Source organism: Alosa alosa, chromosome 18, assembly GCF_017589495.1.
Source record: "Alosa alosa isolate M-15738 ecotype Scorff River chromosome 18, AALO_Geno_1.1, whole genome shotgun sequence".
In the NCBI taxonomy this organism is placed as follows: Eukaryota; Metazoa; Chordata; class Actinopteri; order Clupeiformes; family Clupeidae; genus Alosa; species Alosa alosa.
Genome location: NC_063206.1, coordinates 22,705,316 through 22,728,236, shown reverse-complemented (window position 1 = coordinate 22,728,236; position 22,921 = coordinate 22,705,316). Strand labels below are relative to the sequence as shown.

At 43.8% G+C, this 22,921-nt stretch overlaps 1 protein-coding gene and 1 long non-coding RNA gene across 4 annotated transcripts in view; one reads left to right on the top strand and one right to left on the bottom strand.

Annotated features, from left to right (window-relative positions):
* The window catches only part of LOC125311815 (3-oxo-5-alpha-steroid 4-dehydrogenase 2-like), a 24,803-nt gene extending 1,882 nt beyond the window's left edge, over positions 1–22,921 (bottom strand). The window contains exons 1-6 of one of the 3 annotated variants that reach the window (XM_048270162.1): positions 22,549–22,921; positions 12,864–12,933; positions 12,467–12,755; positions 9,173–9,336; positions 8,965–9,066; positions 8,714–8,864 (exon numbers count right to left, since the gene is read on the bottom strand). In XM_048270162.1, the coding sequence (XP_048126119.1) occupies positions 8,714–8,864; positions 8,965–9,066; positions 9,173–9,336; positions 12,467–12,744 (695 nt within the window). In that variant the 5' untranslated portion in view covers positions 12,745–12,755; positions 12,864–12,933; positions 22,549–22,921. Of the gene's footprint in view, positions 1–8,713; positions 8,865–8,964; positions 9,067–9,172; positions 9,337–12,466; positions 13,220–22,548 lie in introns of those variants that run through there. The other 2 variants (XM_048270161.1, XM_048270163.1) reach the window with 2 other exon arrangements.
* On the top strand, positions 8,958–11,667 carry LOC125311816. Its single transcript, XR_007196529.1, has 3 exons — positions 8,958–9,049; positions 9,214–9,312; positions 11,430–11,667. It is a non-coding gene; the product is annotated as an uncharacterized LOC125311816 (long non-coding RNA).

Below are 22,921 nucleotides of genomic sequence, written 5' to 3'. Positions count from 1 at the left end.
AGTCTAAAGTGGGTTGGAAAAACAATGGACGCTTCCTACAAGGACTGTAGTTTACCGCAGAGAACGTCTAATAAGGATAGGACGATTTTCACATGAAATGTAATTCCCATTTCTTCTTGAAGCCGAAATAAATCTGAGAATGTTTATTGGACATGCTTGTTTTTTTCTGCAGGTACGTTAATCTTATAATATCAATAGCTATACACGGGTTTCCCGTTTACCAACAAAATTAGATGCGCGCGTAGCCGTGGGGCAGAAGACACTTGGTGGCCGTCCACAACGTTATAAACTAAGCTACAATCGGATTTTTTTGTATACCCCTGTTGCCTCAATGATAATAACATCTCATTTCAGACTATATTTCAGAGTTTGACGTTCATTTGAATTATTAATATAACATCGTATTTTGTCATTTTTGGCGAAGACATGCATTCTGTTAGGGATATTGAACATATTGAACAATCTCTAACCATCATGATTTCGAATTGGTGCAGTTTTCAGCACAAAAACTCATTTTATTCTTTTCATGGACAGCATTGCTCTATGCTGTTCTATGGTGCTTTCTGCCTCTTAGTTGCGCCAGAGACTTTCTAATGTGGAGACACAGCACTCAAAAAATACTCCATAGAAATGCATGGGGCTAGTTTGTCACGCCAATGTGGCCGTTGTCTACACATATCCCACCCCTTCCTCGGCAAAACGTCGACATGTGAATACATTGAGCCAATCATGTGGTGTGATGTGAATACATTGAGCCAATCATATGGTGTGTTGTGAAGACATCGTGCCAATCATGTGTTGTGATCTCGCCGCTGGAGCAAGATTGGTGTCGTGAAGCCTTGCGCACGCGCAGTTCGACCCAAAGACTGTGCCCGATGAGTGCCCATAAAACGTTGGCCGAGTGAAGGGACTTGCCTAAAAGGACTTTGGTTGCGCATGTTTTCGTGACGTTGCATAGAAATCTATGTATAGGACCTAGGTACAATAATGTTACCGTTAGCATTGGTTGAGTGATGGAGGCCAATTTGATTGCATTTGTAGAAAACTATAAATGCGGTTATACCAAGCAAATTGATAGCAGCACTATTGTATCTTTCGACTGTCATCTCATTCTGGCCTACTAACAAGCTAAGTAAGTTAGCCACAACGTTCCCTAATGCGATGGTTTTCTAATGGAAAATATACCTGAAAGATAACCTGTCTATGATGCAAACACCGGGCTGGGACATTTCTGCTTGCTAAATATGTTTTTTTCTGCTGTTGATTTGGTCACAGTCCTTGGTGGCCCTGTCAGTGCTTTGTAAAGTGTTGCATTAAGACCACAAAAGTCTCAAAAAGCATCTGAGCTAACGTTCATTCCCAAACACCCACTAGGCTACTTCAATACTCTATTTTCAAAATTAACGCACCCGTGATCTACATCTAAACCAAATATTTTAGAGCGCACTTTGAGAGATGTATCCAAGGCAGGGCTGTACACATAATCGTAATATTATTTGTTGCACGTGCTACAAAAATCTTTCTGTGCAATGGATGATTTACCAACGTTACACCGGTCCGATACAGTTTTGCCTATGGCTATAGGCCTACATGCGTGAGACTGAGACGCCTGTTTAGTTTTGTTTTACGTGTGTGCAGGGTGTGAGCGGGGAATCGATGTGCTTTGATTCCAGCTTGGTAGTTGTAGTCTGTGAGATTAAAAAGCATGTGTGTGTGAAGTATCCAAACAATGACACCTTCATTATGGCTTTCATTATGGCTGCTTTAGCCACAGATCTTCAGCTACTGTGCAGTGGGTCCCATTTAGAAGTGGCTACTTCATTCGCGCTTTCTGTGATTCACGGAGCTGCGTGAATTTTATTACAACTTTTCGCCATGATGTGGCAACTTAAGTCCGCTGATACTGTAAGGCGTAAGCCATTGGTTTCCAATGGAGATTTTATTTGTGTCGTCAGCATAGCCTATTGACAATTTGTGTTGTAAATAGGCTACCTTATACCTGTAGCTTAGGGAAGCTAACAGCTTTCTATTAGGATCTAGTTTGTTAACAGTCACAGTTTTGTCATAACTCCCTGATGCATTTTTGCCAGAGCGTGGATATCTCAATAGGAAAATTAAACAATATCGGGCGCCTACCATGGACTAGGCTGGGTGAACCCAGCCTGATCTGCCGGCAATTTATTTTTTGATTTCTTGAAAGATTGAGCTTGGTCTGGTAAAAGCCAGACTAGCCATGGACCTCAGTTACACAATGCAAGGGAACATAAATCAGCCTATATTTGCACGAACAATAACGGACAACAGCTCTTCAACTTGGCCCGTTAAAATGTGTATGAACAGTCTAGCGACGCATTTCATGAAGGCCCATTGGGACATGTCATTTATTTGCACCACTGGTTAGATGTAAAACTGCATTTCTTTTCAGACTACTGGTACTTAATTTGTGCATAGACAATAAAGTATCACATGAACTAAAGATGACTAAAATCTTAGGTAGAAGAAGAAACATTCACAAAAAACCCATCCATCCAAAAATGACCTTTCTTTTTGATAACTGTTAAAAATTGCATGGAACTGACAGAGATGTTTTTGTTTATTACAGTTTTTCTCAGTCGCTTTGGTGCTTTTCTCAGATCAGAATGAAAATTCTCATAACTTAGTTCAACCTCCACAACATTTAGTCATTTGTGCACATCATAGTAGCAATTTCTCCTTCCTCTGAACAAATTGCAAATGCTTTTGAACATGTATCAGTTGCTTTGTCATGTCAGTCAAAATTAACTATACTTATGGATGCTGAATAGTCGTTCCCAATAAAACTAATCTAGTCTTCATTTAATTGCTTGAGTCATTACATACACAATTGGTGAACTAGTTATCAAATTCTGTCACAATGCTGTAGAATTGCAAAGTGCATATACAGTAACACTGTGAAACGTACATATTCAGTGTCTTGTACTCACTTACTCCCCTAACTACAGCAATTTGTAACTTTACTGTAGTTTTCAAATGGCTGTACAAGTACTGTATAGCGCTGTCTTGAGCATTTTCAGGTAGTGTCACCGAGTTCTGAGAGCATAAACTGTCGTAATGAAAACATGACAAAGCCATTTCACTGTCTTACTGTTCATAAACGATGGTGTCTAGACTTCTCATTTTGATGACACTGGCAGTTTCATTGACATAAATACTTGCTTTTGAGGAATGGACTATCCATTTTGAGCAAGTGACGTGCTTTTGCAGGTTATCCACTAGGTTTTGCAGTTTGCACTAATTGTTTTGAGAAATGCACTAACTGCTGTGCAAATGTTAATAGTGATGTGAGAAAAGCACCAAAGCGACTGAGAAAAACTGTAATACATACATACATACATACATACATACATACATACATAAATAATAAACATTACCAAAGGCCTGTGCTGCTGAACTGGGGAGCCACTGAAGCACATCTTCAATTTGAGCCTACGCCTTGGACAAGTTCCAACACTGTGGAAGACATCATGTCTTACCCCTGTCCCTAAGAAGCCACACCCTAGTGAGCTTAATGACTACAGACCTGTCGCTCTTACATTACATGTGATGAAGACAATGGAGCGATTGGTCTTAGGTATGCTCAGACCCCAGGTACGCCATGCACTAGACCCGTTACAGTTTGCATACCAGGAGAAAGTGGGCGTGGACGATGCCATCACTTATCTTCTACACAGGACACATTCCCACCTAGACAAGGGGAAAAGTGCTGTGAGAATCATGTTCTTTGATTTCTCAAGTGCTTTTAACACCATCCAACCCCTCAGATTGGGAGACAAGCTCTTGCAGATGGGTGTGGGCGCTCACCTGGTAACCTGGATTACAGATTACCTGACCCGGCGACCACAGTTAGTCAGACTGAAGAACTGTCTCTCTGACACTGTGATCTGCAGCACCGGAGTGCCACAGGGAACTGTGCTCTCTCCAGTCCTGTTCACCCTGTACACATCTGACTTCTGCTACAACACCGAGTCATGCCACATGCAGACATTTTCTGATGATACTGCAATTGTGGGGTGTATCAGGAACGGGCAGGAGGAGTACAGGAGCCTGGTGGAGGACTTTGTGCAATGGTGCAAACTCATCTTGAAATCATCTTCAACTCAACACTTCAAAGACCAAGGAGATGGTGGTGGATTTCCGCAGCTCTAAGCCCACTCTGCTACCAGTCCACATTGATGGGGTCAATGTGGAGGTGGTTAGCACCTCCCCAAGTACACCTCGCTGCAGCCTGCGGGAAGGCGTGGCTTGACATCAAGCCCCGCCCACATCCAACTCAGCCATGTTTTCTTTGCCTACGTCACTCCCCATACGCTTTGGCTTTACTACCGACCGTAGACATACAATCTAGCTACCGACAGCCCGGTAGCGAATTATATAGTATATTGTTTCATATTAGATGATAGAAACTGATGATGTAGGCTAAACACAAATGACATTTCATGCAACCACAGTGAATTTTTCATGTAGGCCTAGGCTAGTTATTGTAATTGGGTTCGTGTACTTTTTCGTTCATTTGATTTCCGGTTTTGAAACAATAACATACACATTCATAAAAAAATGGTCATTGATGACAATGTGTTCAAACGGAAAACGAGCCATATTTCATTTAATTTAGCCCTCAAAAGTAGAATGGTGTGTTGTTTCATTATCATGGACTATCAGTTTAACAGCAAGAATTCTCCATTACAACCAAATGTAGCCTACAAAGGGGCGATTTTGCTTTATTAACAGGTGAACCAAAAGCATGCATTGTGTAACGTTAACTGATTAGATCAAGCTAGACATATCCTCATCTCAAATATAGGCTACAGCCCAGATAGCAAGCAGCTATCGGACCACCGGTAGATAGGCTACTTTTAAGCAACCCGCGATGGTAACGTTAGGCCACCGGCAGTCCGCCGTATAAATGGATAAAGAAAAGGTGGTCAAAGCTCGTTAGCCCAGCGGACCGCGGTAGAACCGATGTGCAAAAACTCAGCGGTCCGCCAGCGACAGAGAAACCGGTGGGCCGCCGCCAGCCTCTTGCCATCTGGGTGGTTAACTTTGCTGGCTAGCTAGCCAGCTAGCTATTCCTATCTGACGAACGAGTAGTGTGACAACGGCGTTCTTATGGAAACGTTGGTGCTGTTGCGAGTTGTTGCACTGGTTTGAATCCACAGTTTACGTGTTGAATTACACAATAAAACATGTTTTGCAGTAAGTTGCTGGTTTGTAGAATGTAGCAGCTCGCTCAGTCTCGTTGCGAGTCCTGGCTCTCTCTGCTGACTGCCTCCCTCTCGCCGCCAGCAATTTCAAACTGTGTGACGTAATACAAAAAAACATGGCTGACTTGGATGTGGGCTGGGCTTGATGTCAAGCCCCGCCTTCCCGCAGGCTGCAGCGAGATGCTCCTAGTTGGCCCTGGGGATAAATGACTTTCTCAGTCTGTCTGTTGTGCAAGGCAGTGAGCGAAGTCTCCAGCTGATCAGGCTCTTCTGCTTAACAATAGTGCTGTGGAGTGGGTGACACTCATTGTCCAAGATGTTAATCAGTTTGTTCAGGGTCCTTTTGTCAGATAGTGAAGTGATGCACTCCAGTTCAGCTCCCACTACAGAGCCAGCTTTCCAGGTGGAGACCCAGATACTTGTCCTCTGCACAACAGACAGACTGAGAAAGTAATTTGTCCCCAGGGCCATTGAACTGTTCAATGCTTCACTTAAGGGAAGAGGAGAGACTTCTCTGCATAGTCTGTCTGCCTCTTCACCCCCACCCACTCATGTTTGGATACTGTCTGTCCACTAGCCACTTTTACCACTGTCTTTCTGTCTCACTGTTTGCATGCTATATTAGCACATTAGCACATATGCATAACCCCTCCCTCCATGCCACAGCCGAACTGTGGCCACACTTATACCTTTTCTTAAAATAGTTAAATATATAGATATATAGACTTTACTTTATTTCTGCATTGTTGCACTGTTGGACTTACTCATTTGCACTATCACCATGACCACTATCACCATGACACTCATTCACACAGAGCACCTTACCTTACCTTACTATGCACAGAGAATCACAGGCTCAGTCCCTGCCTCAGTCATTGCAAGCGCCTCTGATTGATTAATCACCACTATGTGGATACTGTTTTTAGAATTGATTTAGATTAAGTGTTAGTATAATTTGTATTTTAGTATATTTAGCATATTCTTTATCTTCTACTGTCCTTATTGCTTAGTTGTGTTTTTATATTATATACTTTAATTACTCTTTCTGCTGTTAAAGAATGTGTTTGTGTTGTCTGTATGCTGCTGAGACCTTGAATTTCCCCTGGGGATCAATAAAGTATCTATCTATCTATTATGCTGATACCTTCTGCTTTCCCCAAATACAATGTAGCCTACAGGTGTAAATGACCTTTCATCAATCTAGTTGCAATGGATGAACTGTGATGAACTGCCCTTATGATTGTTTAGAGATTTTAAAGGTTTTATAACAATGCTACAACTTTTTTGGCTATTCTGCAATCTATTCACCTTTGCAGCGCCAGTAGGCTACTTTCTGTGCAGCCGCACACACACATAGGCATGCCAAACAAGCATACACAAAAGTTTCAAGAGTGGGTGATGGAGTAAAAGATGGAGACACATTTATTAGTGTGATTTATTTTCGCGGAACGTAGGCCTACAGGACTGAGCGGCGGTCATATTTTTGTACCGCACATCTAGTTATCTCTCTGCTTGTTCACATCTTACCATTTATTGTATTATTTCATGATCGCTAAGCGTTTGATTCTTTTTAATGTTGTCAGTTAAAGGACAATTCCGGCGCAAAATCAACCTAGGCGTTAATAACATGTGTCCTGAACTGTGACCAGTTTTATTGCAAACCGCTAATTAGCGTTTAACGCTAGCCTTCGGGGCACACGTACAGTAAAAAGAAATCGCTATTTCTATACCACTAACAAGGCTCAAAATAGCACCACACTTACACAGTAGCATAATGATGGTCTCTACATGTAAACCGAAGCATTGAGAACTTTGTAAGTGTACAGGCAGTTTATTAAAAAGAAACACATTACCGTTCACGACTGGTTCACATATACCGGATCTGTGTTTGCATATTTAATACGTTTCATATACGTGTTTCAACTCTGCATTTCGGTCATTGCTTTTACCTTACCATTACCTTACGCATGCCAGTTATCCACCAGCTGCTTGCCTGCAGCCTAGGCCCTACTTCCAAAACTACAAAGCTGCTGTCAGATTTGGTTCCGAGGGCACAAGTTCAGTGTATCAACAACACTCAATAACAGTTTATGTGATGTGTTAATCCAGTGGTCCCCAAACTACGGCCCGCCACCTCATTTTACGTGGCCCCCCAAAACATGTCCGAGGTATATAGGATCCGGCCCGCACGGGAGTACGACATCGTCAAACTATAACCTCCGTAATTTCCCCATTCATTCTCTATGGCGGGTCTTAACAGTACACATGTAATACTCTTTTTGTCCACTGGTGGTTGTTTTGGCGCTGTTTCGCGTTTGCCATCGAAAACGGAATGAAATGTATAGTAGGCCTACCTGCAAACAATGTAAGAGACCTCTGCTGACTGCATCAGTGCTCAAAGTATTCTAAAAATGTATCAATTAATTGTTAATAACTAACTAACTTCTATTCAAGTCATAAGTCTGGAACTGTCTGGTATAATTATTTATATTTTTTATTCACTCGTTCAAATGTTCATACAGAGTTCACAAAGTTCTCATCAGGTGAGTGAAAGTTAGAATGGTGGTCATTTCAGATGTTTCTGCCACCACTTCATAAAACTCATAGTTTGAGAACTTTAAATTATTTGTAGGATATTGCTTGTTCACAATTTGAGCTGTGTATGCAAAGTTCAGAGTTCAAAATATACTTTTGGGACTCCCTGCTTATAGTTTTGAGAATGCTATTATTAGTATTATTTCATTTGAGCTACATTTTACACTGATATGGCATGATGGCAATATAAACACAGATAACAATGGTATTAAATTGCAATAGCCTATAGATTAAATGTAATGGAATATTCAACTAAGGTAGACTGCCTTTGTTCACAGCGCTAAGCTATTTATGGTTACTGATATACTCCGAGTCTCTGGCCCTCTCTTAGAGCCAGGCATAGTGAGCTGGCCCTCGGAAGAAAAAGTTTGGGGACCACTGTGTTAATCAATTAAATTCCCAACAATTTCACAACAGCTAGTTCTGGAGTAGGCCAATTCAACTAGCCCGCTTGCTTACGACGAGACTCAGGCTGCGCAGTCGGCACCCGCTTCCTTATTTGGGTTTTGGGTTGCCAGGTTTTAGCCTATGACAAAACGGTTGAAATTGAAACTAAGTGATCGTGTGTGTGTAGGGTGTATTTCATACATAATCTGGCAACCTGAATGTATCAATGATTTTAAAATGAAGTTTGATGGCCATGCAAATTTTCCGGGAGAAATGCGGGAGGGTGCTGGGAGATGACCTTGAAATACGGGAGAAACCCGGGAAAAACGGGAGTGTTGACAGATATGCCTTAAATCCTTCTAAAATTCTCTTTTAAATTAACACTGATGCAAAGATATAATATTCTTTATAAACTGGATTGGTTAAGTATTTGTTTTACCAAAGTAGCTGTGTGAAATGGGGCCTGTATGCTGTATAAAGTCTGCTGGTACCTGTGATGATTGTGGGCTCTGGGGATGATGAAACACCACGAGAAGAAGGTGAAGGAGAAGGAGGGTAAGGAACAGGCTGCTATGGCGTAACCCAGCCACTCCAGAATCTCCCCGAAATAGTTGGCACAGGACACATACTCAAATAGGCCTCCTGCAGTGGGGTGGACACAAGAGGTCAGCTGAGAGATTGTGTGACCAGAAGATCTCTCTGATCTCTATGATCATTCAAAACTACACGGTGTCACTGTCACCTCTGGGGATCTTGTAAGTTTTCTCATCAGGTTTTCTGAGGTTGCGAAGAATGCGGTCACTGTGGATATTGATGGCCATTCCAAGGTAAAACAATATTGATCCTAAAATAAAACATTCGTTGTTGAAGGTTGTAGAACATCTCAAATATAAATACAGTATGTACAATTGAATTTCTACATAACATTATAATCTAAAAAAGGGATTCACCAATCACAAGCTGTATAACTGTCAGCCATGTTGTTTCATAGGCGGCACAGTGCAACAAGTAGTGTCCTTGCATGAAGCCATTACCCGTACAGAAGGCTGCTCCCGACACCATGACATCAACAGGAAATGGCTGTCCACAGGTCAGTGGGGCGTAGATAAATGTCCTGGAGTCAGAAGGCATATCATGATTTACAGATGCTATAGCATGATAATGTAGATGGATGGCCTGCTTGCAAGAACTTTACAGAAACTAATAATAATAATCATTATTGTCTACAAAAGTGGAAATTTGTCTTTGACTTCACAGGTTAGTTAAAGGTGCCATGTGTAAGAATTGAGGTAAAAATATCCAAAAAATGAGCTACACGCATCAAAAGAATGGAAGGAAATAAGGGTGATGATGTCATTAAAAAAATGACAAGGTATAGTGCTGAAGAGATATCAACCTGAATTAGCATGCTAAATTACTAGCCACGGCCCGACAAGTGTCATAATACCAGTTTCGGCCATGGGAGGCAGTATGCGGGTAACATAACCGCCAGCCAAACTGCAATACACGTGTCTCGGTTGTTACTCTAGGGTAGACAAACTCACTTTCTGGAGGTATACTGCTCCATCTTTTATGGAATGTGGAGTATGAATTGATTTTTTGGCAGACATTACACATGGCACCTTTAAAGACATGAAAAGACACAATACTAATAAATAGCATGTATACAGACAACCGACAGCAAGAATAAATATATAGTTCCATATAAATTACTTATTTTGAGTTAAGCAATGTTATTGCACTTGGTATGAATGACTTTTATATGTGTTCTTGGTAGCTGTAGCAGCTGTATAACATCTCCCTGAAGGCAGTTTTATAAATTCCCTAAAAAGAGGATGTACTGAGTCAGACACCATTTGTTGGGCATTTTGTCTCAACTGTGTATGTATGTTTTGTATATGTCTCCCATTTGTCTTTGCCCTTTCCCAATAATTTTACTGGCCATATTGACAGTTTTATTCTTACCCCCAGGTTCCCATACCAGGTGTGCATATTAAAAAGTTTAGACCCTCTCAACAAGACGTATACACAGTCTCTAAAATAGATTTGCTAATTTCATATGCATTTAATTTCATATGCATAAATAAAGACGCTGCATTGATTTTTGTGTTCGTAATAAAACTCAAGGCTGAGTCAAAGAATGTTCCCTTACCTCCTCTACAGGCTGATCATGAACCATAACAGGTGGTAAATCCTGTACAGACATTGTGATGGCTCAAAATCACCAGTTCCTTAGTCTTCTTTTCATTTATAAAAAGGGCACTGTCATCACACCATCTAGTGAGCTCCCCAATACAGTGAAAGTGTTCATTAGTGTCAGTGTTGCACCGGTCCTTCTTATATGCAAACTGAAGTAGGTCATATCATTTACTGAGAGAGATTGAATGATCCATGCATTTGCACAGGATGCTGGTCAGCGCAACTGGTCTAAACTGGTCTATCATTGAGCTCTGCAGCTCTGGGTTTCTTAGGGACAGGTATGATATTGGATATTTTACATAATTTTGGGACAGAATGATTATTTAACAGAAGCTGGAACAATTTAGTTAGATCTGCTGTGAGCTCAAACCTGCAAGCCTTCAGCACCCTGCCCCTAAGTCCATTCAGTCCAGGTGCTTTACTCGGTTTGATTCTAGGCTGTGAGAGAAAGTGGAATAGAACATTAGGTCCAATATTCCAATATGTGGTTTAATATTCTGCATTTCTCATTAGTAGGTCACTTTGACACTAAAAGAATGTTCCTACTTTATCGCCCTGCATGATATCTGTCCCAACCATGGATAATGCAAGGCGCCAGGGTTGATAACACTTCTTGTTGTTTGTTTTGCGTCAAATGCCATTGGTGTCATTGATTAGCGCAGCCTGGATGTCTCCTGGTATGCCATATTTTTACCAACAGCTGGCTGCTTTTCTGCCTGTCAATACAATTGGGGAATGTAGTTGTGCTATTAAGTATATCAACCTTTTCAGTATTAGAATAAGTGAATGAGAAATTGTCAAATCTTGAGTAAAATGTATTCAGATCATTGACCAAAGGTACCCCTTTACTGAGTAGAACATCCTGTTTTGTCCTCTCCCTGCCCATCATTACATTAAATCCATTCCAGGCTTCCCTGGCATCACCAGAGCAGAGCTGACTTTATCTTTGTATTTTACTCTATGCTTCTTTATAATTGACCTCAATTCCCTTCTTTTTGATTTCACTAGGTCCAGATCCCCATCAATGAAGGCAATTCTTCTCCTTTCCATAATACATTGTCGCATCTCTGCTGAAGCTTGCTAAAGACTAGACCAATTCTAAATTCTAGACAAATTCTTAAGGTATAAATGTGGAGGTGATGTGACTTATGGGCCCCAAATTTAAATGCTGTGCAAAGTCTTAAGTCTGACTAAAGATAACTTAATACCTATGCAAAATCTATTTGCAAATTTGATTACATGAGCAACAAAGCACAACCAGCACAAACATTGGTGGATCAGCTAAAAGCTCTCACATGCCATGTGATCCTAACCTGGCTTTAGTTCATGCTCGAGAACTTTTCTCATACAGTACAGTAGACTGACTTTTCACTTTACCCCACGTTTAAATTAGAGCCAATGGACTTGAAGTGCAGACGAAAGCTATGCCAGCTCCGCCTTGGGAAAGGTTTGTTCACAGCTGATATTTGATATTTATTACATCAGAAGCATTGCCAGTCATAACGTTACACTAGCTGGGGGAAGTAGACATACCTGGTGGAAAATGCTTCTGCACTGTTCCTTTCTATGCAGATTATACAAGTACAAAAGCTACACAAAATGCAGTAACAATGCAAAAAATGTATAGTAGTGCTATGTTTAATTGTGTACTCTGCCAACATTATCTGGTCAATTATAGAATCAGCATAATTGGTGTGTTTATCACCAGACGTATGGGTGTAACAAGAGAATAGACAACTGCATATATACACAATTTATTAGATTTATGAATATCAGCTCGTATTAGACAAATTGTGTTTGAAAAGTTTCCACAAAGTAAAACCTGTTGCTACACCTTACGTGAATTGAGGCAAATCTGAGGTGAACATTCAGTCAGGGGAAAACACCACTGCTTCAGTCATGTCTATCTTATCTTGACTGAACTTTAACTTAATTGACACAGTCTGAAAATAACTATTCTCATTTTCTATCAAAAATCAAGAATCTTTGCACTTAGGTAATTATCACATGGGATTATAATCCACTTTGAGGACACACTGACCTACCTGTGAAAGTAGTGCAGGCCAAACATTCCAAACAGTATGTACATGCCCACTGCGGAGGCTTCATTTGAGGTGAACAAAAGTAGCAGCAGGGGACACAGAAAGGCTGGAAGCTCCTGCAGAAACCAGGCCACTTTGGCTGGCACCACACAACCACTGCCAGAGGGGTCCTGGTAGCGTCCGTAAAATGCAGGCGTTCTCCAGAAGCGCGCCAGATTGAACAGGGAGCTCAGGATGAAGACGATGCTCAGGAAATGCAGCAGGACCCCCTGGCACTCCATGGGGGGCGTTGCTGTTGTTATAGTTCAAGTTAAGGTTCTGGTTTTCTCCTGGGTCCTTTCCACACACACACACTCCTGGTCTTAATGGGTGGAGTCCTTATCCTATTTCGTGGACCTACCTGTAGAAGACTGCTTGTCACAGTTGGGGGGTAGCCCACTGCTGCCCTGGTCTGATCAGCTTCTCTCCTTCTGCAGCAGCAGTAAGTAAGCAGAGTTAGCAGTGAGAAGCAGTCAAGTTGTGGCTGCCCTGTGCTGTGGCTAAAATTAAATGTGACTCGACTCCACTTGGCAGAGTGAGCTCTCTCTGAAATGCAGGGTGAAGGAGGAGACACAAAATGTCTGGGAAATCAAACGAGTATCCCATTCTCCCATTGTTTCACACTTCCCACTATAGCCTTTGTTGCCTCTATAAGCATTTGGGTTCATGAGCTAATGACTGAAAGTCCTATGATCTCATGAAGAGTCGGGTTAAAAATGTTCTGCCTGGCCCTCCCCCCTGGTCAAATTATTTTTCCAGGGTCGAAAAATTTCCACTGGTCGAAAAATATGGAGTGAGGATTGTCTCAAAATGATTTAAATATATATAAAAGGATATATATACATATAAATACATTTATAAATATCCAAATACAAATATAAAAATGTGACATACAAATAAATAAACAAATTTATATAAATAAACGTGTCTTTTGTAAATATATTTTCGAGATTTGAAAATAAATATGCTTGACTTTGTATGTGGAATCTGCATTTGTGAATCTCCTTTTTGCTTTTATGTCGATGACGGAATTTTGAGACATTCCTACTGCACACCAAGATCCACAAATAAATACCACTAGATTTGAATGCGAAGACACCCTCCACTGAACAACCAGCAGATGGCAGTGTTGTGCAAAGGCGTTGTGCAACGACAGCTAGGCTCTGGCTGTACAGTCATTGGTATCCGGTTCTGGCCTCAATCGCAACTACAAGATCAACATGGAAGCGACCGGTGGATTACCTGGATGGGTAAGTAGTGTTATTTGTTACTTGTGTGTGTTTTATAGTGTTTTTTTTTCTTCAGAGAGACATCATACCTGGCTAACACTCGCAGACGTCGAGTCAACACCTGCTAACGTCTGTATACTGACGAGCCATTGTATGTGTTCATAGCTATAACACAGAATATGCTGTGGCTGTACAAAAATCATCAACAATGGTCTAGATTGCTGGCACTCTAGGACAAAGATTCCGAAAACAGCTTGGCATTCAATGAGTTAGAATTTTTCATGACCGAATATCCACAAAGATGCTGCCAATTTGTTTACTACGTTCCCAAACTTTATTGCAGCTCATGTGACTTCATCAAGGGCTACGATTCGCCAGTAAAGTGAAACAAGCGTAACCTCTGACCTTACCGCGAAATTCAGTGCGTCCCTCATCAACACAGGATAGTCGACAAGAGCATGAGGGACAAACGCGGCGTGTTTCGGGGTGCATACCTCTCCTGTGGACAGTGTGAGGAATTTGAGGCTGTAGATGGTGGTAAAGCTACCTGCACATACTGTGGCTGTGCCCTGGTCAGCCACACCAGATCAGCTAGCGGGTCAACAGCGCAAGATAATCCTTCTACGTCTGTCAATTCGTTCCATCAGGTACAGAACCTTTTATATCTATTAAAGTAACTTCTCCCGAAAAGCCATGGTTTTGTGTAGACTGCTAGGATTCGAATGGGTTCTTTTTCAAATATTCACTCGGTATCTCACATATGGGAATGCGCTCCGCGCGTGCCCAATCACAGAAGCTCCAATGACACCACGTCTGCCTATGCCAGACCAATGGCGTGCGGCGTGCTGGGGCCACGCCCCCAATATATATCTACACGTGCACGTCCATCTCGCCTCATTCTGCTTCTCTTCTCGTGAGCAATCGCAAGAAAGCTCCCCTCTTCAGCTCTTGGGTGGATTCTAGCTGGCAACCACTGAACTGTTCCTAGGAGGACCCGTTAAGGATAGCCTCCGCCGAAAGTGGACTAGCTACCGCTCGCAGGAGTTGGAGTTAAATAAAGTAAAATCGAATAGCTTCCCAGCTATACGGTTACTCAGTGTTCGCTACCCAGCTAGCATTTACACGACATTCCTCTGTGGTTACGCATGGTTTCCCGCCGTCGTGGTACCATGGGGAGAAGAAGAAATCCCGCAATTGCCCATCGGGCTGCGGTGCGAGGATTGCCGCTCGCTGATCGCGAAGGCGCCTTAAGGTGGCTGCCTCAACCGGCTCCGACCCGAACCTCATGGAGGCGTCGGCCGTGGAAGCTTCCCAGCAACCGCAGGCTAAGGCGTCATGGGCTGAATCGGTGGAAGAGGACGACCCCCTCTTCCCCGACGTCACCCTTCGGGAGCTGTTTCCCAGCGTATGTGCCGGTGAGGTGACAGAGGAAGGTGACGAAGAGGACGATGATGATAGCGTCTCCGAGCTACTCAGCCCTTCTGGGAGGCTCAGATGAGGAGGACAACGTCCTGCCTCTCACTCAGCGCCCACGCTTAGCGAACTCTGGGTCTGGCAGAGCCAGCCTGGAGGTCTGCCGACGAGCAGCGGCGCGACTGAACATCCCATGGCCAGCCCCACAGGGCGAACTGGGCCTGCAACGGGATCTGTATGATGGAAAGCGGCTCCCTCTCCGCCAAGCGCAGAAGAAAGCCGCACTCCCAACCGTCCCCTCATGGCTCAAAGTCCTCAAAGACCAGAGGGTGACCCCCTTCTCCACGAATGTTTCGGCCAGATCTTTCCACGGGAATGGTGTGGAGCGAATGGAGGAGGACGGATTATACAACCCGCCTGCGGTAGAGGCGTCAGTGGCGTACCACCTCAACCCAAAGCAGCGGGGCGTTCTGACCACATCGAAGCCCAACCTCCTAGGGAAAATGGAGCGGTTCACTGCCGCTATCCATCAGAATTCCTACTGGGCTGCAGCCCAGGGTGCGAGGGCACTCAATGTCTCTACGCTCCTCACCGCATACCAAGCGGAACTGCTGGAGGAACTGGGGTCACGGCTCATGAAGGTTGATGCTACGCCTGAGCTCTTCGAGGAGATTGTGGTGGTCAACGACCTCATCATGCGCTCGGTGCGCGGAGGTGTTCAGGGCTGTGGTCGCGTCATGGCACTGTCAGTCACTGGAGAAAGGGGTTTATGGCTGAACCTCTCCAGCCTGTCCGAGAAAGACAAGGCGGAGCTCATGGACGCCACAGTGGACCCCAAAGGCCTCTTCGGCGAAGCGGTGGGTCAAATGCAGAAACGGTCAGAGGATAAAAAGAAGGAGGGAGAAGCCTTCAACCTCTGCCTGCCGCGCAAGTTTGTACCGCAGCCTTGTCAGGTGAATCGCTTCCCAGCGGCTCAGACTAATAGGCCGGCCGCTATGGGCTTCCGCGGGCCGAAACCTCGACAGCAGGAGCAAAGCCTTGGGGCAAGCAATCCTTTGCAGCAGCGGAGGCTGCTACAGCGAAGAAACCCCAGCCCCCGGCCGCCGAAGGGAAACGCAAATGACAGCCCTGACGTTTCTTTGGCTTCGGAGGAGGAGGAGGGCTGTTCACCTCTTCCCCTCAAACGAGGGAGGGAAGACTGCTCAACAATATTTGTAAATGTTTGGGTTTGGGTTAGGGTTAGGGTTAGACTCCAGTTTGCTCGGAAACCACCTCCCTTCAACGGCATTCGCCAATCAGTGGCAAGAGTGGGTACGGAGCACGTTTTAGAGCAAGAAATTGCGTCGCTGTTACGCAAAGGAGTGGTCAGAGTCGTTCCACCCGACCAAAGCACACAGGGGTTTTTCTCCCGGTACTTTCTGATTCCCAAAAAAGACGGACGGCTACGGCCTATTTTGGATTTAAGGGGCTTGAACAGTTATCTCAGAAAATACAAATTCAAAATGTTAACACACAACGTTCTGTCACGTTTAATACGGAAGAACGATTGGTTCACGTCACACGCCTACTGGCATCTGAGTATTTATCCACCACACAGGAAATTTCTCAGATTTGCTTTTCAGAACGTGGGTTACGAGTATCAGGTTCTACCATTTGGGTTAGCCCTCAGTCCGAGAACATTCTGCCTTTGCGTGGAAGCAGCATTAGCTCCACTCAGATTAAAGGGGATAAGAATTTTGACTTATATAGACGACTGGCTGATACTAAGTCACTCTCACTCAAAAGCCGTGCGAGATACGGCGACTGTAGTACAGCACATAACCATGTTGGGTTTCACCATAAATCAAGCGAAAAGCAACCTGATCCCTTCACGTCAAACAACCTTTCTGGGCCTCAGGCTGAATTCGGTGGCAATGACGGCAATGCTGTCAACAGACCGGATTGCCTCCTTTCAGCAATGTCTAACACATTTCACGTTGGGGGCACGGGTGTCATTCAGACAGTGTTTACGCCTTCAAGGTCTGATGGCATCGGCGATACATGTATTGCCACTGGGGCTACTCAGAATGAGAGCGTTTCTGCACTGGATGGGCGCTTTGCAATTGAACCCAAAACGCGATTTGCACAGACGCGTAGTGATCACACAGGAATGTGAGGAGACATTGTGTCACTGGTTAGATCCCCAGTTCATTGCACAGGGGACCCCGATAGGGGCAGTGTCAATGAGGAAGGTGATATCGACGGATGCCAGCCTCCGAGGCTGGGGGGCGACCCACGAAGGGTGGACAGTGAATGGGATATGGCCCAGGAGCCTGCACGGGGCCCATATAAATTATTTAGAGTTGATGACAGTGTTGCTAGCACTGAAACATTTTCTCTCAGCCCTCAAGGGGCATCATGTGTTAGTCAGATCAGACAATACAACGACAGTGGCGTACATCAATCGCCAGGGCGGGACGCGCTCAGTACACATACACAGATTGGCAGAGAGGTTGTGGATGTGGGGCAGCAGCCACTTTCTATCTGTTCGTGCAACACATGTGCCGGGGGTTCTAAATGGAGCGGCGGACCTGTTGTCACGGGGGAACCCACTGTTTGGGGAATGGCAGTTGCATCCGGAGGTGGTGAAAATGATATGGCAGAGGTACGGTCAGGCCGTCGTAGATCTGTACGCCTCAAGGGAAAACGCCCAATGTCCTATGTTCTTCTCTCTAAAGGGAAGAGGGGAACCCATTGGGGTTGGATGCACTGGCCCACCCATAGCCAAGCGTCCTACTGTACGCGTTCCCGCCGCTCAGCCTGATTACACCCTCGCTGAACAAAGTGGGGGGAGACGGGCTTGACTGTCATTTTGGTGGCGCCTCGATGGCCCAAGTCGCCGTGGATGGCGGAAATAATGCCGCTGCTATATGCCCAGCCCTGGGCTCTACCATTACGCACGGATCTGTTGTCTCAGGCGAATGGAGAGATTTATCACCCACACTCCGAGAGGGTGGCGCTTTGGGCTTGGCCCGTGAGAGGTTAAACCTTGGCACTGCAGGGCTCCCTCCAAGGGTAGTAGCTACAATACAAAGTGCCAGAGCCCATTCCACTAGGTCATTATATGATAGGAAATGCAGGTGTTTGAGAAATGGTGCGAGGAACGGCGTCAGGTGTCTTTTCAATGCCCCGTAGTGTATGTGTATGTGGCTGCGATAGCAGCATGTCACGTTGGCTTTGATGGGAAACCGGTGGGACAGCACCCATTGGTGTGTCGTTTTTTGAAGGGAGCCCATCGGCTACGACCGATTGCGAGGACGCTGGTGCCGTCCTGGGACCTGGGAGTGGTGCTGGAAGCTCTATCTCAGAGTCCGTTTGAACTAATTGAGTCTGTGGACATGAGAATTTTGTCCTTAAAAACAGCGCTGTTGTTGGCGTTCGCGTCCGCTAAGCGGGTGAGTGATCTGCATGCACTGTCAGTAAATGCAGCATGCATGCAGTTTTCGCCGAGTGGCATTAAGGTATTTTTGCGGCCGAACCCAACATTTGTGCCAAAGTGTGGGGTGAATTGTGATACTTTGGAGTTAGCAGCATTAAGCTCAGCTGACGCATCTTCGGCTGAGAATAGAAGGTTGCGAGCACTGTGTCCGGTGCGGGTACTCCGGGTATATGTGGAGAAGACTAGGCCGTGGTGTAAGGCGGACCAGCTCTTTGTGTCATGGGCATCATCACATAGAGGGTTACCTATATCTACTCAGCGCCTCTCACATTGGATTGTGGACGCTATAGGATTGGCTTATATAAGGAGTGGCTTGCAGTCTCCGGTGGTGGTTCGTGCGCACTTTACCAGGGGCAAGGCTACATCTTGGGCTTTATTCAAGGGTGTATCATTGCAGGAGATTATGGCAGCTGCCTCTTGGGCTTCGCCAGACACTTTTGTGAGATTTTACAGACTTGATGTGACTAGGCCTTCCCTCGCACAGTCTGTTTTAACAGTGAATCCGGTTCTATGATCTAACTAGCCGGGGGGGAAAAAAAAGGGATAGGACGCACACTCTAGGAGTGGTGGACCTAGGTGACCTTGTGATCTGTCTGTGGCAGAGCTGCTTCGGTGAGCGTATCTGCAAGGCGGGAGTTGTCTATATCTCCCATATGTAAGATACCGAGTGAATATTTGAAAAAGAACTTAAGGTTACTTTTGTAACCCCGGTTCTTTGAGAATATGAGTGAGGTATCTCACCAGACAGCCCACCTTGCTGCGCACGAAAAGAGATATGTTCACAGAATGAGGCGAGATGGACGTACGCGTGTAGATATATATCGGGGGCGTGGCCCCAGCACGGCGCACGCCATTGGTCTGGCATAGGCAGACGTGGTGTCATTGGAGCTTCTGTGATTGGGCACGCGCGGAGCGCATTCCCATATTTGAGATACCGAGTGAATATTCTCAAAGAACCGGGGTTACGAAAGTAACCTTAAGTTTTAAGTCAAGTCAAGTCGATTCAAGTCATCTCAGCCATACACAGTCTAGCCCAGTGTTTCTCAAACTTTTTCAGACCAAGGACCACTTAACCAATAAATAGAAACCTCACGGACCACCTACTGTAATAGGTGTAGCTAAAAAAAACAGTAGACCTACTTCAACAGTATATTACACAATAGGCATACTCACTGAACAACCTTACTTATTGTCTTGGCACCTTGCTTATTGTGTTAGAGGATTCATGTGATTTAAACTGGCATAGGTTACATAGACAGTGTTGCAGAACTGTTTGGATTTACATACAAGTTGGTTCAATATTGCAAACAACTTATTTATATTTTATCACGTCTGCCCGCGGACCACTTGGGATAGCTTGCGGACCACCAGTGGTCCCCGGACCACACTTTGAGAAACACTGGTCTAGCCTACGTAGCAGTTGTGTACCCTCTTGCTTTGTGCAATCAACTCATACAGTTATCACTCCTTTTGGCACCAAGCAGTTAATTCAGATAACAGAATTTGTATGTTTCACAGGTCGGATAGTTGCCAAAGTAAAACATAGAACACGCTACTAGAAAATGCTCGTAATGTCTGCAGTAGCACGAGTAGAGGGCGCTCATACATCATATTAGACAAAATAAATCAGTTTTTTATAGACCATTTCAACTCGTACTACATTCATGTGTAATCTAGCATTGCTTCGTCTTTGCAGAAAGTCACCACGTTTGCGCCTCGTTGCTTCACTAGACGCCATGTTTAAAAACCTGCAAGCTTACGAGGGGGGTTGTGGGAGATTCAGATAGGGTTGCGACTTTTTGGACTCGCCCACTCTGTCAAAGAGACGTGAATCATGTTTTGGCCTACAAACCTTTTAAAATATACGATGGTATACGATAAACAGGTCCAACACTGTTGGCATCATGCTTCAGTGTACTGTGGCTTGATTTCAGTACATGGGTTGTTTATACAGTTGTGTTAAAAAAACTACTGAATTCAAGCCACAGTACACTGAAGAAAGTGAAAAATGGTGGTGCAAAAATCATGTATGGGGATATTTTTCTAACAGCAGTGTTGGACCTGTTTACCAGGTGTCATGGATCAGTTTGAATACATACAAATAGTTGAATAGATCATGTTGCCACCAAAGAGGAAATGCCCTTGACATTGGTTTTCCAACAAGACAACAACCCCGAACACACAAGTAAATAAACAAAATCTTGGTTCCAGGCATAAAGGATTGAGATAATGGAATGGCCAGCTGAGTCTCTGTGTTTGTTCATTCTGGCAGAAATACCATAGGAAGCAGAAGCAGAAGTTGAATATGCAATGCAGATGTGCAGCAGTTATCAGAAGCAATGGTTCTGCAACTAAATATTAATTCAATGTTATTAAGTTAAATCTTGAAAAAATTATTCAGCTATGTCAACTCTTTGAGATTGAAGAGAAAAATGTCAACACTGTTATTGTTTTTAACATACTAATATTCCTTTTCTTTGCTTCCTGTAAAAAATAATCCAGACTTGATAAATGATTTGTTACTGAATTTGATTTGGAATTGAATGCGGAATGTTTCCATTACATTTGAAATATGGAAATAAAATGATTAAAACAATTTTGCAGTTTTAATCTGTGCCATCTTAACCATTTATTTAACACAACTGTATAATGTTGGAAGCAAGTTCTTAACATTGATTCCTGCACATTTTTGGCCTTTTTTTAATTTTGCACATGCAGCAAGTTCACTGTCTTAACACCATCTTAACTAATCGTTGTGTAATTACTGACATTACACAATAAAATGCAAAGGCTGACTGAATCAAACAGTGATGACATTTCCCTGTTTCCTCAGACTGGACAGACTGAAGACAGCCAGGTTTACAACTCCAGCTGAGGAACAACAGTGATAACACTTCAAGCCTCATCAAAACAAATAGAAGAATAAAGGCATCTGACTTGATGGAATAAGGGCTTTAGTTAAGCATGCATGTAACAATGCCAGGATAGTGCTGATCAGTGCTGATCTAGACCAAAATCAACAATTTAGGTCTACAATCTTGCTTCGGTTTTGTCACAATACCTCTGATTATGTCCTTTGTCTTGCTATATAAGAGGATTAGCTGGGTGTGGTTGTGGCACTGACCCGTAAACAGAGTGCACAAATGCTTTTGTAATTAATTATAGCTCTAAACAGGAAAGCAGTTTCCCCAACATGAAAATCAGCAGAGCAGGAAATTATTAAACTTTTATTTGGCTTAAGAAACTGGACACGCATGGTAGGTGTGATGTAATGAAGGACAGAGCTATCCCTGACCAAAATATAGGTGCACAGGTGTTGAAACCTATTTCCTAATCTTGGTTAGGAAAATACTGTGAAACGGTGTCCCAGAAATCTGAATGATAAATCTGGATGCACTCTACAGATGGCTCGGCATGCTTAATGCTTGTTCCCACAACATGCCCTGAATACCATACAATTCAGAGGAATGTGATACACAGATGTTTTAGCATAATCCGCTTCTGCTTGTTCAATAACCAGTAGAAAACGCACTGTCCTCTTGTGTGCTCTTACTGAGGCAAAAGATACCCACACTTTCTAATGTTGCGCTCACAGTCTTACCAAATACAAGGCAGGTTAACAATCCACTGTTGGCTATGCAGTCTTGCTGAACCACAGCATATACTCATACACAACCCACTATTGTCTGTTGAAAGAGGCATTAACTCACACAGATGGTGCCTGTCTGGTCGCATTAAGGTCACATACTGTACATTTAAGTTTTAATATTTCCTATTTCTCACACACAAATAGGTTTCCCTTCCACATTAAGGAAACTGACATGGTCTTAATAGAACCTGGGCACAAGAAAGCCTAAACTGATGCAAGACAGCACAGAAGAGTTAATTTTTGCCTGAGATGTGAATAGAGGATATTTAGGACTTACAGATACTTTCTCTCAGCTGCACGCAGGCTTCCTAGCTGGGGCTGCAATAACAGACCTCTACCATTGGCTACACAGCATGGTTCATTTACTTTGCAGCTATCCAGTCCTGTTATATTTATTCAGCCGGACCACAGATATCCGGTACAGATCACAGCACTGGTTAAAAGGGCCAGGCCTTACCCATCGGAACAGGGACTCCCCAGAGTTGCAATATGAGCCCAACTGGCCAATGGAACAGCTTTCTATTTGTCTATACTGCCTATTTACTGAGTTGTTTGAAGTCATGATCTCACACTGTCTGCACAAACTAATCTGGGATCTATTAAAATGTTTAAATGGATACATTTTTAACATATTTATAGCAGTATAATGA